This window comes from Doryrhamphus excisus, chromosome 7 (assembly GCF_030265055.1).
Source record: "Doryrhamphus excisus isolate RoL2022-K1 chromosome 7, RoL_Dexc_1.0, whole genome shotgun sequence".
In the NCBI taxonomy this organism is placed as follows: Eukaryota; Metazoa; Chordata; class Actinopteri; order Syngnathiformes; family Syngnathidae; genus Doryrhamphus; species Doryrhamphus excisus.
The window spans coordinates 9,666,128-9,683,764 of record NC_080472.1 but is presented as its reverse complement, the minus strand read 5'-3'; the positions used below and the strand labels follow the sequence as shown (position 1 = coordinate 9,683,764).

At 40.9% G+C, this 17,637-nt stretch overlaps 1 protein-coding gene across 2 annotated transcripts in view; it reads right to left on the bottom strand.

Annotated features, from left to right (window-relative positions):
• zbtb16a (zinc finger and BTB domain containing 16a) overlaps positions 1 to 17,637 on the bottom strand; it is a 137,340-nt gene that overhangs the window by 82,932 nt on the left and 36,771 nt on the right. For both annotated transcript variants that reach the window (XM_058078539.1, XM_058078540.1), the window contains exon 3: positions 4,536 to 4,633. In XM_058078539.1, the coding sequence (XP_057934522.1) occupies positions 4,536 to 4,633 (98 nt within the window). The remainder of the gene's footprint in view (positions 1 to 4,535; positions 4,634 to 17,637) is intronic.

Below are 17,637 nucleotides of genomic sequence, written 5' to 3'. Positions count from 1 at the left end.
AAAATAAAAATCCATTCACTGTTACATAACTGACGAACGGCTTATTCCCTTTTAGTGATGTTATTTGCTTATTTGTTTGATTCACTTTGCCATTGTTTATTTTTAGATAACGATATTGCAGTTTGAACATCGCTCCACCACAGTTTTTGAAAAATTAAGTAATTAATTAACAAGCGCTGTTTCAACAGTAAAAAAAAATCCAAGCGCAATACAAGACAAGTCACATGCAGTATTGTGGTCACTAGGTGGCAGTAATGTTACATTGATAAGATATTAGTTCTCCCATTCCATGTGGAAGTGGTACATTTTTGGCTTCTTACTTTGTCCTTTTGCACACCTCAGGTTTAGAACAAATACACGAGCTGGCTAACTTGCTATATGCTATGAGCGGCGACCATCACTTATGTCCCTGCAGTGATGCCGTAACCTACACATTAGTGTTGCCCAATGTGGTGTAAACAAAGAATAACAGAAGTATAAAGGTGACTTTCGGGGTGTTATTACAGTGCTCTAATAATGATAAAAGTCGTATTTGGAAAACAGGTTTACTATGCTGTAACTATGAAAATATCCATTCATGAACAAGGAATCCAATTCACATAATTACAACGATCAACTCTGGAACCATTTGGTCTCAATAAATGGGGGAAGACTGCACTGTGAAAACTGTTTTCGACCGTATCACTGTTATTATCATCATCAAATATGGACCGTATATGCTTGTGAATGACAACATGATGGCACCCCTCAAAGTTCATGTTTAAGTACCATGATGTTCTCATAGTTGCATGTATCAAACATGTTTAAACTGTGTGCACAAACACAAAACATTTTATAAGCCACTTACTAAGATGAGGACATGCGAGGAGATACTGGTAATCTTTTTATGCTGTCGACTTAAGTGTGGTTTGGACATAGCGGCTTGGAAAACAACTATATCATATGTTGCTGCGAGGGAAGGAACATTTGGAGCTCTTGAGAGCAGATGGTGGCAAGTCAATGCTAACATTCCGTGCTATGACTTTTGCAGAACAGATAAAACGATGACATAATCAGTGGATGACCTCATGTCATCAACAAGTTGAGACATTTCTCAGGGCTTTATTTGAATAAAAGGAATATTAAGGAGGATTAACCCTCTGGGCTCCCTGAGTGTGTGTACTTGTTTGTCCTTGCAGGAAAATTCTTGCTTGTTTTTTTTGTTGCTCAAAGCCTTGGTTGTGTTACTCCATATGTAATGATTTTCATTAACAAAATCCTCATAAAATCAACATTTTAAAATGTGTCAACCAGACAGCCAGGCCACATTTCCCATCCTTTCAGGTCCCTTTTTCCTACTTTTTTGCTTATCTCAATCAACTTGGTTTCTTATAGAAAACATGTCAATGTGTATTATTTTAAGATTTACACAATTTAGAACTGAAGTTGAGTGACAGGTCTAAGCAAGAAGATATTAGTGTTATGTTTTTATGGCAGCTTTTGAGACCACACCATTTTTGAGGGGCTTTCTGAGGGTTAAATGATTGAAATTCTGATCCGGAAGAGGGAGCAGACTTGAGGTAAGGTGTTTAAGAATGAAAATAAACAATATGATGGGAGCAGACAGAATGGATTAAAAAAAATGAATAAAAATAGCTGGCACAGGGTAGACTGTACATACTGTACCCTCGCTCAGCGGTGGCACGCAGCCCAGACTGGATGCGAGCCAAACGTCTACAAACAACACGTCCGCACAGACAGACAGACAGGTGGGCGAGGGAGCAGACAAGCAGACAGATAGGCCAAAAGGCAGACAAAGTGGCAAAAAGAGGTTGCTTCACTTGAAGAAAGGCAACCGAAAAGGCAAAAAAAAAAAAAAAAAAGCCAGACGAGCCTGTGAGGCAGAAGGACGGCTATACAGGTGCAGAGAGACAGGCAGACATTGCGCAATGACAGATAGGCAGACAGACAGGTACAGGGACAGGGACAGAAAGGAGACACACAGGTACAATTGGGGTCGGAAGATAGACAGGCAAGTGCAGAAAGACAGACAGGAAGACAGACAAAGAGAAAGACTGGCAACATTGATTGACAGCAAGACAAGAGAGACAGACTATACCAACCAATGGGAGGATAAGCACCGGAAGACAGACAGACATAGAAGCAGGCAGGCAGGCATAGAGAGACATAGAGAAGAGACATAGAGACAGTGCTAGAGGGAAGGGGAGGTAGCAGACATCAGTGGTGCTCAGCATACCAAAGAGTGTCTCTGCTCTCTCTCTTCATGTCTGTGATATTCTGTCTCTGTGAAGCCGCTTGAAGTAGGATGATGATGATGATGATGATGATGGTGGCGGCGGCTGAGGCTGAGGCTGAGGGCTTTGGGACGTGGCAAAGTGTCATCATGACAGTCAACATGGAGACGCTGTGTCAGACCCACAAAAGCCTTGAAAGTCAAAAATGGTGGAGGCGGAAGAAAAAAAAAAGACAAGTAGAGCGTACAAGAAAAAGTATCAAAGCATCTTTGCCACCGCATCGTCTCTTTCCTAACCGTCTCCTGTCCCGACACAAACACTCCTCTTGTCCTTTTCATCGTCAGAAAAGACAACTCAGAAGCAAAACTGATGCCGAAGAGGCAAAAGTCTGCACTTAACCAAAAATACTCGTCAAGGTAGAACATCACATGTAAAAAGTCAAAAATCCTCTACATGACACAAGTGCTCTCACGTTTATAGAAATGTACTGCAAAAATCCTGGATGTGAAATGAGCGTCCTGCTGTTTTTAAAGACCTAATGCAAAACTCATTTATGTACTTTTCTTGGAATCTGATGCACAAATACTCATCGGTTTTTAGACACCTGCTACAAAAACGCAAGTCTAAGTTTATAACAGGAACCTTATGCTGTTTTTAAGGACCTAATGCAAAAATGCTCATAAAAAATTCTTCTTATCTGAGTTTTTGACTGCTGCAGAAAGGAGAGTCAAGGATCCAGTTATAACAGGAACCATCTCCTGTTTTTAACGGCTTGCATAAAAAAAACACCAGTCAATGACTAGAGCTGATATGCAGTATATGAAAGGAGTGTCATGCTCTTTTTAAGAATCAACGCTCATCTAAGGTCCAGGAAGAGGGCGGTGCTGTTTTTTGGAATCTGCAGCAAAAACACAAGTAAAAGATCTTCTATATGACAGAAGCACTCTTCTGTTTATAGGAATCTACTGCAAAAGTTCTAGTTAAAAATCCTGTGTGAGCACGCTGCTGTTTATAAGGACCTATTGCAAAAATTTAGTGAGAATACTAAATTATAAATTAATTACAAAGAACACTGTTGAGAACACTGTATATGTCAGTAGGTTTATGCTATATTTAGGAATATGCTACTTGTAGCCAGTTGCAGGTGAAAATGATTAACCAGCTACTGGTTTTATGGACCAATTGTACGAATGTACTCAAAGATCTAATAACAAAGCTATTGGAATCTACAGCAAAAAAAAAAAAAAAAGTCAAAGATCCTCTCTGTGACAGGACTTCTGCAAAAAAATAGTCCTCTATAAGATCCTCTATATACTGCAACAGATGTGCAGTTTTTAAAGATCTACTGCAAAATTGCTAGTCAAATACCATCTATTTGAAAATTATTTGCTTTTTTTTTTTTTTTAGGAATCTGATCCAGAAAACGCCTGTCCAAGATCCCCTATGTAACAGTTGCTGCTGTTTTTTTTAAAAAAAAATGTTTCCCCCAAGTTTTGAACCAACACCATACGATCAGCAGTAGTAGAGTAGAGTAGTTTCTCAAAACATCAGCTCACTCTTGTCATAGAGGTGGAAAGAAATGATGCATCTTTGTACTTTTGTTGTTCTTGAACATCTTGCAGGTGCGGACCACCAGACAGTTGATGTTGGGGAAAGTGGTTTGAATCTTAAGAAAAGTATTTCTTCTTAAGATTGTATGGAACCTCTTCATCACACTCAGCTATTTTTTGAAGATACCTTGTTTGTATTGTGTATTTGGCGAGTAAATGGGCTTTCATGTATCATGCTTTTCTGCCTCCAAGGTAGTCAAAACACTTTGACACTGTTAGCATCAGTATCAACTATCGCGTGTTCAGTAACTTGCCCCAAAACACATGACATGATGATCATGAAGGACGGAGGATCGGACCTGCAACTTTCAGGTTGGGAGACGGCCACCCTTCAAACCTAAAGGTTGCAGGGTTCGGTCCTCCACCACCATGTCTAAGTATTGGGCATGATAGCGAACCAGAACATCTCTGTGGTAACTGAACTCAGTGTCTCGCAACAAAGCAAGCTGCAACCCAGCAATTCCACTTAGTTCCTTCCAGTATGCAGTGCGTGTAAAAGTGGGCATAGTGTGTTCTGTTCTGCAAAACCACTTAAGGTCATAAAATTGAAAGTACTAAAGGGTGACGATGTGCAGACACATCTTGTGTTACACTTCCATGACGAGCCAGTGAAAGTGCGTTCAAAACAGTGACACAAAGCAGGCATGACGGCCAATGCCAGGCGGCTCGGGGGTGGGCTTGATACGCTTACCTGAATGAGACAGCAGATGCATGCGCAGACGCAGGCTGTCCAGGAAGCTCTTCCCGCACAGCTCGCAGCCATAGGTCTTCATCCCGCTGTGCATCTTCCTGCGGACGCAGAGGAGAACAAGCCATCAAGAAACAATCACCAGCAGCCTTCGCGTTGCAAGTCAAGTTTGAAAATGACATTGTAAATAACAGTGGTCGTTACTAATGATTTACTAGTTGCATCCTGAATAGTAAAAGCAAAGCAAAAACCCAAAGATTTATTCAACGTGTTTTGGTTTCCACCCTCGTGAATCGAAGCACCGTTAAGCTGTAACAGGTTAAGCTCACAAGGTCGGACAAGACCAAGGGTCAATATTTGATTATGTGGCCTTAAAGGTTAGCTAACTAAACAATATGTGACAACAGCAAAAGTCTGCGCCTGGCCAAGGGCTCCGTTACAACCCCCCCCAAAAAAAACCCTGAGCCCCGGGCTTGGAACAAAGCCTATAAAACTCCTGAGAGATATCTGAAAGTGCTCTAAAGCAATTAAGGTGACACGGATTGCCACATAGCTGCCATGGTTTTCCTTAAGCCTGCTGGAGAGATCTTCAAACGCATCGCCTTGAAAACGGTACACACAGGTTTGATTATTGTCGGAGTTGACATGTTCACAGAGTGATCCGCCAAGATAAATGACAACGTGGGGATTGCTTGGGATGGATGCAGACATGTCATCTCACTTCCAGGATGCCAACAAGTACTTCAAATTGGCTGTGTTCTAACATAAAACCTTAAAGATATGGAGAGAAAACACAGCAACAAGGTCGGGAAGCACTCAGTAGAGCACACAGCCCTGATTCAAGTAAAGGTGGAAAGTGAAATCAAAGTCCTGTAACACCTGTATGCAGGGGGGTTTTTTCAATGTAAGGTTTTTTTTGTGGCACTCCTCCCCTGCCACCTGTAGCTTTTGTGTGTTCCAGCTAACACACAGCAAGAGATACATAAGATACAACTACCCAACATGGTCCCAATTCAAGTGGACTGTCATAAATAAGACTTCAAACCACATCTCTGTTCAGATCATCACTAAGAGTTTTGTGTTTTTTTGTAGATGTGCTTATTCCTGCTAACTAAACCATCAAAACAATAGGATAATTCATAATGCCGCCTACAGAGAACATACTAACTCCTTATTTGTAAAATCACAAATACTTCAACTTGCTGATATAGTTCATCTTCAAACAGCTAAAATAATGCAAAAGGCATGTCAAGGCAAAAAATAACTTTTACCTAAAAAAATAAAAATTACCTAAAAATGTCATCCAATACTTCTCTAGTACTCGGACATACATCCATACATCCGAATATCCATGTACATCACATGTACATGTACGTCACATGTATTCATAAAGTAGGAGTCTGCTTGCTGAAAAACTAGAAGAAGAAGAAGCGAGTCCAAGCTAGCATGTTAGGAACAAAAAGGCTAAAAATAAGCAATTAGCTAAAAATGTCATCCAATACTTCTCTACAAGAGAGGAGAAATATGATCTCAGGGAAGAAGTACATATGAAACACTTCTATGCTAGGACTACGTCCATTATGTCATTGGATGCTCATATCACCTCCTACTTCGGTACGTGACCAAAAAAAACCAAAAACTTAAACTATATTAGGAAAGCAGGAAGTGAACAAATGTAACAGTTAGTGGAGTACAAGATGGAGGGGTAGGATTTAATAAGCTTTGCTTCTTCCTACTCCTTTTGGACATGTGGAACTGGGAACTGATTATGGGATGCACTCAATTGGAATCTGATGCATGTTCAAATGAAATAAAACCATTACCATAACCAATTTCTCTCAACCTTCCATGCTAGTCCCATTTCGCCCCCATTTAAGTAGGCAATAACAGTAACAGGTGGAAATGAACACTTCATGAAATGAACACAGCACTATAAGGCGCACTCTAATTTTCTCAAAAAATCTATGGTGCGCCTTATGACCAAGGTGCGCCTTATGTGTAATGCTGTTGTGCTACTATTGACGGTCGAACCATTTCCCGCTGACAGAGACGTAATTCATACGGTAACAGCGATAAACCAATCAGAGAACATGATGTAACACATGCAGTACGGAGTTAAACTAAACTCACTGTTTGGCTTCTGTTGCCTTATTGTTTGTGGACCGCATGTTTTAGCATGTGCCTTACGTATGTGTTAATAGACCTTGTAATTGAGGTGCGCCTTATGGTGCGGAAAGAACCTCACTAAAACGTATTGTTTTTGTGTCAGTCTTCTCAAATACCATTTTGTGTATTCTACCAAACAAACAGTGATAAACACAACAACACAACTCTGTCTCAATTGAAGTGGACGGCCACAATGAAAACAACAGTTACCACATCTCTATTCAACATAGAGCAGGGCTCTAGACTGTGACTAAACGGTCGCATTTTGAGACTAAAATATGAGACATTGGGAGTTAATTTTTAGTCTACTTGTGTATGTGTAGCCAAGGAAGTAGCTTATTAGCATGAGAATAAAACAGTCTGTGAAAACTGTAGTCAATTGACGACAGCTTGTCACATTGTACGCCTATCTTATGTATCTTGTGTGATCGCGCACAATTTGAAGTTTGACTATTCTCCCATCTTTGTTTCCACATTTTGCCTGGCTCCACTGTCTTTGTGGCGGCAGCTACCTAGCTAGCTATAGTTATCTGCTAGTCTCTGCTACACCGACTGCAAATGTGTTTTTTTTTTTCCCCAGTGATATTTTATCTTGAACACAAACAAGCAATGCGGTTCGTTCGGAACTCATTTTTGTCTCACAGGGAAGCTACGATGGCTGTCACGTTCATGGCACTTAACAACCTTGCTCTCTTGTCACCATTGCAATTATTATGTCTTGTCTTCAAAACTAGCTGTGTGTCGAGAAAAAAAATGTCTGGTGCACTGGATTTCTTCAACAAAGTTGAATAAAAACAAAAAGTGGCTGGAAAAAGTGTAGCTTTTTGTGTATTCCTGCTAAGCAACTCAGCAATGAAAACATTATATCTCGACCTTTCATGCTAGCCTCATTGTGCCCCAATTCAAGTAGTAAAACTGTAAAAGTCGGGAAGAAAGCTTGCAACCCCTCCTCAAAACCCCACTAGAATTGTGTATTTGTGCCACCCCTCCAAAAACACTGTTTAGTTTATTCCAGGTAACGATCAGTGATAAACACAACTCAACTTTGTGCCAATTCAAGTGCACTACAACAGTGACAAAACTTAAACACATGTCCATTCAATTTGGCAGGATTTTGCATTTTAAAAATATTCCAAATGTCATGCTTACAGTACATTTTTACTTTTAATCCTGTTACCTGCGTTCAAATATGCATGGATACTGAGACTAAACACATTGCAAACTAAAAACAGAAAATAATAATAACCAAAATGGATCAAATTTACATAGTGCTTTTCTAACAAGCCAAAGCACACCTCTATGTCAGTGTCAGACAAAAGGGAGCATTATTATCTAATGCGGATGGAGCGTCTGCATTGCACAAAGACGGATGTCAATAAATGCCACTCCACTTGGGCAAGGAAATGACAGCCGCCCATCAGGCATCTCTCAGCCATGCCAAAACAGGACTGATTGAATGCAAATATACGACTCATAGAAATGTTGTGACAGTCGAGAGAGAGAGGAAAAAAACATTGGAGCTCACAATCTTTCTTTGTTTGCACCAAATAAAGTAATAACATAAATAAACATCCTAGCCTCTACTACAGCAACTGTCAAACATGAAATTGTACAAATCAATACCGATCACGCCAGGCTAGCATACCTATACAAATGGTGGGTGACCTTATCCAGTCAGGCTTTGTCCAAGCTGCCACCCCCACGCTGGAAGTCATTTCTTACAACGTTCACTTGACAACAGCTTATAGTTCAGTTTGGAATACAATTTTGGCTTGTCTATTGGCCGATTCATGGACAAGCTCAACACCCCCCCCAAAAAAAAGCTTTTGATGTTGCACTTTGCTAGCCCCAATTTGCTGAAATCACTAAAGGTGATGGAGTTTTTGTACAGGTCCTTCACAAATTTTAACAAGAACTGGTTGTGTAACTTTTGCGCACCGTGATTGAAATAACTGCTTGCGTCGATTCAAGTGGACTGTAATGATGAAAAGGATAAAGAGTGATTAATTGGGTTTTATGGCACCCCTCCACAAAATGCACTGCAAACAAGTTTTATCATATTTCGCCGAGAAAAAGGTTGTCATATGGGACATGTCATCAAGGCCCATTTCTCTGCATATTCTGTTAACGAGCGGGTGTAATATGAATCTGGCTTGGTAAAAACCGCAGGCTTTAATCGTGTTCCAGACACTAAGTTCTGGTTACATTTAGATTTCAAAACGTTAGATGGTCATAAATGCTTTGTTGTTCTTGTTGTTGTTGTTCTCCACAAGGCATGCCTCATGCTCTTCTCATTTGGGGTATTGTTTTTGGAAAAACATGCAAGTTCCTTATGGCTTTTGATGACCCTTGGGAGGCTTTAGAAAGCTAGCTTAAGGGTAAGTGTATGATGTGTGTCTATTGTTTAATCTAGGACTCATTCAAAGATGCTCCAGTGGATTCCATCATTCCTCTAAGAATAAAAACACAAAGCTTTAAAATGTACACCCTCTGTGCAGATGCTCACTGAAGAATTCTCACTGTGGACATTTGTGCCACAACTCCACAAAAACTGTCTTTTGTATATTCTTGCTGACAAGTGTTGTCCAGATTCATGTTGACTGTAACAATGGAAACCTCGCTGATATTTAGTGGGTATTGTGCCACCCTACCACAAAGTTAAAAAAAAGTAAAGAGTGGTTGTGTAGCTTTTGCCAAACAACCGATCAATATAATCTCACTTTTTCATGCTAGTCCATTTGTTCCCTTGATTCAAGTAGACATAAAGTGTGAAAAGTGGAAATAAACGCTTTATTCAGAATTCGGGCTGCAAGTAATGATTATTTGTAGTTAATGACAAACACCAATTTACTATAGCTGGCCAAACACATGCCTGCAACAGAAGAACCAACTGACATAGCATACACACCTATTCCAACGAAGACACAAGCGTACAAATACATGTATTTAATTGTGTTGTATTCAGATATCTTTTTATTCTATACACACGAGAGAAACCACGAACGCAGTTGGTTCTTCTGTTGCAGGCATGTGTTTGGCCAGCTATGTGGGGCGGGTTGAGCATGACCTGTGAACCAGGAAGTGCGGGAATCGGTGTGTGTGCTGTGCTCTGGTGGTGGAAGTGTGAAAAATAAAGTTGACTGGAAGCAGCCGTTCGCCGTGTTCTTTTTTGGTATTGAAATCCTTAAGCAAAGATTGATTTAAGCTGCTCGACATTGTTCTATACTATAGAACAGGGTGCTCATTAAGTCGATCGCGATCTACTGGTCGATCGCTGGTCGATCGCGGCGTGACATTAAAAAAATATCATCCTCGCGTCAATGCCGTCACTTGATTGATATACAGGGCAGCCATTCAGATGACAACTGAATGTTGCCCTTCGGGCGACCAATCAAATCAAACAACGTCTCTAAGTGCAGCAGAACTTACGATGTCAGCCTATCAGCCATCCCCGTTACTTGATTGACAAACAGGACAACCAGTCAGATGACACCTAAATTTTGACCTTTAGGTCACCGCTCATGCGTAAACAACGATGCAAAGTGCTAAGCTAGTCGGCGAATTGCGTTAGATTTCAAGCCCTCGCTAAAGTTTATGGTCACTAAAATGAGTGACGTAGCTGGACCAAGTAAAAAGGCAAAAACATATCACTTCCATACGGATGGGAGGTGGACTTTTTTTTCCACAATGTCTTTTTCGAAGTGCGTTTGCCTCATATGCGATTCTACCATCGCAGTACCAAAGAAGGGAAATGTGGAGTAATGTGGAGGTAATTACAAAAAATGTTAATTGTTAATTATGTGTGTTTTGCAATATTGGCTCATTTGGTTATGTAAGGTACATCAACATACATTGTACGTACAAATAATCCTCAATACATTTGACAATAAATAGATGTTTTGCATTTTTGTAGTGGGTAGATCATTTTGACTCGGTCATTTTAAAAGTAGCTCGCATGCTGAAAAAGTGTGAGCACCCCTGCTATAGAACAATGTCGAATGCATTATTGCCCACTTTTAATGCAGTTCAGCGCAGGATCGGATATATCGACAGTCCGGTTATATCAATATTTTTTCCGACTCCCGACAATATCGATATAACGAGACTTTACTGTATGTCTGCTTTCATGAATGACTAAAGAACATAAAAAATATTCATACTTGCAAGGCTGAAATCAGAGGATATTAAAACATTTTACACTATTAATTGAACAACAAAATAGATATCAATTGATCATATAATCATATAATCAATAATCGAGTCAGTGATTCACTTTTACAGCACTATTGAGAACACCAATGAGATTCCTGATGATGTTGGTGATGGGTTTTGATAGATCTTTGAGTGTATGAGTGTAGGTTGAGTGTGCCTATTCTTGAATCCAGGATTCAAAGATTCTGCAGTGGTTTCCATCCAATACAGAAAGCTTCAAAATGAGCATGCCTCCGAAAAAACTGAAAACAAATGACTAATTCCCTTTGACAAGTTGACCAATTCGCCAACAACGGTGGACAAAAGGCAACAGACAAAAAAAGGAAGGATTTTTTCCCCTTCCACGTTGAAGAGATCATAGGTGAAGTACACACTTTCTCTCAGATAAGAGAAAAACACACTTAAGCGGTAAAGTGCAACACACACGGAGCACAAAGCCTTTCAAAGGCCTTTTGTGTCGCCCCTCAATCTGACTATTGTGTAGCCCAGACACAGAACTGATAAGGTATGGATGGTCTTATTAAGGCCACTCCAATTGGGAACCGTGCCATGCAGCCGCCGCCACATCGATGTGGTGTGTGTGTCGCTGGCCGAGTGCGTGTTACGTTCCACTGCAAAGGCTTACGTAGCAACCAGACAGACCGACAGGAGTATCTAACTGGTGATGCAACATACCAATCTAGATCTTAATCTTACGATTTATGTTCATTGACAAACGAGGTGCGTAATCTTACCCCCCCCCCCCCCAAAGTTCTAAATGTATGCTACGATTCTTGACTAGCTCGTACACACAGGCTTTGGAATATGGCGTCATTTTTATCAGAACCAGACCTTGTTGCTCGTCAAGCTAGTGCTACATACTGTAGCTTACTCCTTTACTCATCAAAGTAATCCCCCGGTCTTTCATCCGATTACCTTCTTTTCGAACAGTTCTACACTTTTGTACGGCTCAAACCTTGCGACTGACACTTCACCCGCTATCGAAAGCAAGGACAATAATTATTTGCAGAAGAATGGCAAGAGTAACACACAAGACATTACATGATGTAATTGCAATATTTTGACAAAGACAACAAAAATGTTGTGATACTGTCATTACGCTATGTACAATTGAGACCTTGAAGCCGTAAAATTCGAAGCGCAAAGTGGTGTAAATGAACATACACCTGAGGTGAGAGGCGGGGTACACCCTGGACTGGTGGCCAGCCAATCACAGGGCACATATAGACAAACAACCATTCACACTCACATTCATACCTATGGACAAATTCAGGTCGCCAATTCTCATTTTCAGAATTTGTTCTTTTAATTAGTTTTTCATGAAAGACGCGCCACATCATACTATATCTGACACTGATGTGTTTGTTATTGTACCATGGGATATTATGACGGCATGTGTTGCCACATCAAGTATTGTTTCAATGGTCTTACATCCCAACAGTCTCCGCAATTTTTGTGAAACCACCGTGTTGGCCCGGCAGAAGCCACCAGCTGTGGCCAGGTAAGGCGCATTAATGTCAGATACGCTATGCCGCTCTGTGTACACAGAAGTGGGGAGAACCACAGTGTACAACTGGGGGTTGTCGGCTGGCTGGTCGGCCAATGTACACAATGTAAACTTGCGACACACGTACGCCTCCCCTGCCTTGCCATTGCGACCTGGATATGTGCAAGGTTTTCCTGTGTGCACACACAAACTAATTTGCATCCCAATTTTTCTTCCTTCGGGCTTTGCATGCTGTCTGCTGGTTTGAAAATTCGTGCAGGCCATGAGAGTGTCTGTTGCGATTTTTGCGCAGAGCACAGCACGTCAGAGCACGTATGTTGGGATGCAATTCCCCCTTTATACAGAGTTTCCATCCAAAATAGATTTTTGTAAGGTTTTATTTTACACACTTACAGAATCAAACAATGTTTCACAAGAAGTGCTTGGCTAACTCTCACAGTCTGGCAGTGCTGACGACCACAACAAGGTTTGACAAGACATAAAAAAAGTTATTTCAACGAAGCAGCAGCTCACAGTATTTGTTTTTGTTCTGAGATATATACTGTATTTGGGAGCTCGTCAAGTGGTGGCATTCATGCCGATGCAAGATTTGTGTGCCTGTGATTTGAAACAGACAGAGTGCTGCTATTAAGGAAGTTCACATAAAACCCTCTCAGGTCGTTTACTCGCTTAATAATCGACTTTGCTCGACAGTCACTTTTGACAAGCGCAATAAATTCCAAATTTATGTCACCAAAACATATGCTAATCACCTCGTGCCATGTTCCCCCTCGTAAAACAACAAAAATGCGAGTTGATTACAGGAGAGTGTTATTGAGCCGTAACAGCTTGTTGAGTGTTTTTTTTTGTTTTTGTCTACCAATTTTGCCAGTGGACTCGTGTGGTCGTATATCACCGCTAGCGGCATCAAAATAAATAAAGGCTTGCTGGCGGTCCTTCAATTTGTCATATTACGCTATTAAACACCAGCAAACCATGCGCTAATATACCTACGAGTCATCACGCTGACGCTTTTTTACCGTCTGCAGCCTTAAAGCTATTCTCTATCTTCCATCCATCCTTTTATTTTTGTTGCCATCCGCCGGCTCCGGAAGGCAGCGATAAAAACTACCTGGAACGACGTGCGTAAATAAGAGCGACAGTTGCGGCGAAAGAGGGATGCACGGGTTAAGATGGAGAAAGAAGAAAACACTAAACGATAAAAGGGAAGCCAATTGACAATAGGCGGTAAATTGAAGAAAGGCTGTGTACTGGCTGACTGTTTGTTCATTTATTCCGGGGCTGACTAGAAAAAAAGAACTGATAATTGCGGAAGGAAAAAGGGAAGGAATAAAGCTTCTTCTTAGGGGACCGTCCCTGAAAGGGAATTGACTCCATGTTGCCCTAAAAAGGCATTCTATGAATTTTTTATCGATTCTATTGCAATAACATGAACAGGATAGCACGACAAGAACAGTTACAAAAAACAAGCAAGCTAGCTTGAACAAATTCCTGAAAATGTCAACAATTATCAGGAAAAAGCCCAAAGAAACAAACAATATAGATCAAAGTATCACTGAAGCTAACTTACTTCTACAATGTTAGCATTTCAAAAATGACCAAAACACACTAAAACTAGCTAAATTTAATGTCACGTATTAACAATTGTTAGCATTTGATAAAAATTGTCAGGGTTGATAACTGAGACTCAAATGTTTAAGATCAGCAATGAACGACAAAAACGGCGAAAACTTCTGAGATGTTTTAAATGCCATTGAATGAACATGAATGTGTGAGATCAAAGCTAAGTAGAGGCTAACTTGCAGCTACATAACAATCCCAATAATCCATCAGTGAAATCGGCCGACACTGATCCCAATCCCAACCATGCAGTGTAAAGGTTTAAATGTATAACTGGCTATATTAGGGCATTAGGTCACCATGGTTTTTTCTAGTGAGAGCTACTTTTACAAAATGAAAATGGACCAGAGCTACTTATTTTTGTAACATTTATTTTCAAAGCCAAAAGTCAATATGCTTGTTTTACCAGAACATTAACAAATTTTAGAAAACCTCATATTGCAAATGAAAACATGTTAGAAACATGAGTTAGTGGAAGTGAATATGGTTATGAAAACAGCTCTTGATAGCATTAATAATAATACACTAAAGTATTGCTGAATGTACTTTATTACACAGCATGACCAACAATATAGTTTGGTTTGCAACAAACCTTGATGAGTTCGGTCTCTCATCAAATAAAAGATAAAATAGGTGTCTAAAATACTTTTAGTGTAGGACATGATTATTTATCAATTTGTGGTGTGATTCAGAATATCCGTATTATTAACACCCAGCAGTTAGAGTGAGCGCAGCGCACCATGACACAGTAGCCTGGCACAACTTCCACTGTAGCTATAGCTAATATCCGAGGGTGAATCTAACTTCACCGCGCTACATCGTGGACATGCCTGCATGGTGTTGTCGTGTTTTCTTCCTCTAAGTTGAGTAGCAACCAGCTTTGAGGCACATTACCGTGCCTAGCGTGTTGGTATGTAGCTCTTGGTTACAAATGTGATACAGCAACCGGATCGGCCCAATCTTGTGGTCGAAGCTGATATCATCTGATCTTCCAAAATACAGTGGAACAGAGGCTGATCCTGAAGATCTTATCGGGATATCCCTAATGATCACAATTTAGAAGAAAAATCATTAAAAACACTCCATCATAATACACAAAGTCCAAACCTGTGGCATGTTATGGCAAATGAACGTTAGATGCTCCACGCTAGCATCCGTGTGTGGCTGGAATTTCTGTGACAGTCTTCGAGGCAGGGGCAGCTGTGGTGGTTTTGTTTGTCCAGCAACGGCTAGGGAGGGGGGAGCCAATTCATTGATATGTGCGGGAGGACTCGGGGATAAACACCCCCCGTCGAAGCCCGCCTGATACATTTTGATTGAGCGGAGACAGAGGGCCGGGCACGGTGGCGCTCTGCGTAATGGAATTGAGGGGGTGGGGGGGGCTTAAAAGCACGGATAAAATGACAGAAAGGAGCTCTCCCCCCCCCCACCTGATTCTTCAGACAGCCACAAAATGAAGCTGTGTAAACGTTAGGAACCGCACAAGACGATCGATGAGGTGTCACTGTTGTCTTTTTACTGTGCGCTATAATTAAGTTACATTCAGATGGCATTTTCTTTCTTTCTTTCTTCTTTTTTGTTAATGATGATGACCCACAGCTACTTTTCCACCACGTAATAGATACCATATAGAGTGGGAGAGAGGGAGACAAACAACAGCAACACTAGCATAAAGTGCTAACTTTAAACTACCATTTTAAGAAACATTTGTGGTACCTTGAAGGCTGGTGGACCAAATGCTCTGTAAGACATAGTAGCACACTTACAGAGCATACAGATAACTGTAATATTATAAATGTAGTTAGGATGTTGTATTCTAGTTTTAAACTATGCAAAAGTTTCAGATAATGAGGTGTGCGCAATTGGAATTTTGGGATGGCTGAAAACGCTGGGTTTCCTTGTCCACATGCAGCTTTACTAGAGATGATGCTTTGCTAAACCGTATTAGAGGTGGCAGAAGGGGACATGGTGGGTTGTCAAAACACCACTAATGGTGAGGGGGGTGGGGTGTCGGACGGGTAGCGGCAATGTAAAAATGTAAGATTGAAAAAAATGTGGAAACACAAGCATGATGATATTCACAGGCATAATAGATAAGCTAGATACTTTATATCTATCTATATAAAAATAGCAGTTGAGGCAGCAGTGGCGTTCAACATCCCGCTGGAAGCGCATTTTTAAATCTAACAAGGGCTAAATGAACTAAAATACACCTCTGATGTCGAGTGTGGAACCGATTGACCATGGTAAACGATGGATTACTCTGCATAAATATGCATGATGTTAAAGCAGAATGCAAATAACATGCAAAGCATAGAGTGTAAATATATAAATGGTCAACTACTATGAACAGCAGTATAATTCCATGTCAAGCGGACTGGTTAAATGAGAATTAAGAGTGATGAAAAAGATAACAACTCCACACTTTGGAGGGCAAAAGTAAAGTAAAGTCTTGGTTTTCCCCTCCCGGTGCGCCGGCTCACCCGTTTTTAGACCTAAAAGACACTTTCCCTTACAAGTAAGATCACGGGTTATAAAATATTTTCTAACATCTGTGAGACAAACTCCTCACTGACAACTTCCAGGCGTCTTTTTCTTGACATCGCTGCCACTTTGAGCCGCTCCAGCATGCACCTTATGTGTGTATTGCTCTAGTACAGGGGTCAGCAACCCGCGGCTCCAGAGCCGCATGTGGCTCTCCAGCCACTTTGTTGCGGCTCCCTTTGCAATGCTTGAATATTTTTTAGCACCCGTGTGGTGAAAATGCACGTCTTTGTTATGAGTTTACAAAAATCCAACTTTGTGTGAGACCATGAATGCATCCTGACTGAGTTCTGACTGGTGACTGAATGAGCAGACAGGATGCTATCCAGTTCTCTCTGACAGGTTAACATGAAGGGAAATGAGTAATACTTTGAGTTATTTGAGTTATTAATTATTATTAATGAGTTATTTGACGATTCTAAAAAATAAATTAGAGCTCATTTAAAAACAAAAGTTTATCTCCAGTACTAGCAAGAGTACTCCAACTCGTCTTTTTTTTTCCCTCCAATGTTGTTTTAAACATACAACGTTTTGCGGCTCCAGGCTATTTTTCTTTAGTGGGCAAGTGGGTGAAATGGCTCTTTTCATAGTAAAGGTTGCCGACCCCTGCTCTAGTACGTGTTTGTTCGCCGTATAGCAGCAGAGCGCCTATAAAAAGCCAGCCAGACAAAGTGTTCCCCTCTCTCTCTTGCCTCATGCATTATGCAGCGGCATCACCTTCCATCAAGCGGCAGGAAAAAAAAACCTCAAAGATGTCTAACTTTAGCATGCAGCCTGAAAGCCAAACAGACGTGTTATTTTGACTGCCGCTGTCTGTCGCGCTAAGCACCTGTTACATCAATACAAGAGAGAGAGAGAGAGAGAGAGAGAGAGAGAAAGAACGAGCCGCTTGTGCTAAACGCAGATAGTCGTTGCGCTCGGCGGCAGGTGAGATGAAAAAAATGACGGCGAATCAAGCTTTGACCTTGTGCAGGGGAGAAAAATGAAGTTTTGTCTGGGGAGATTCCCTAAAGGCTGAGTGTCAAAACAAAAGTCAAAAGAGGCACAGGGAAGCGA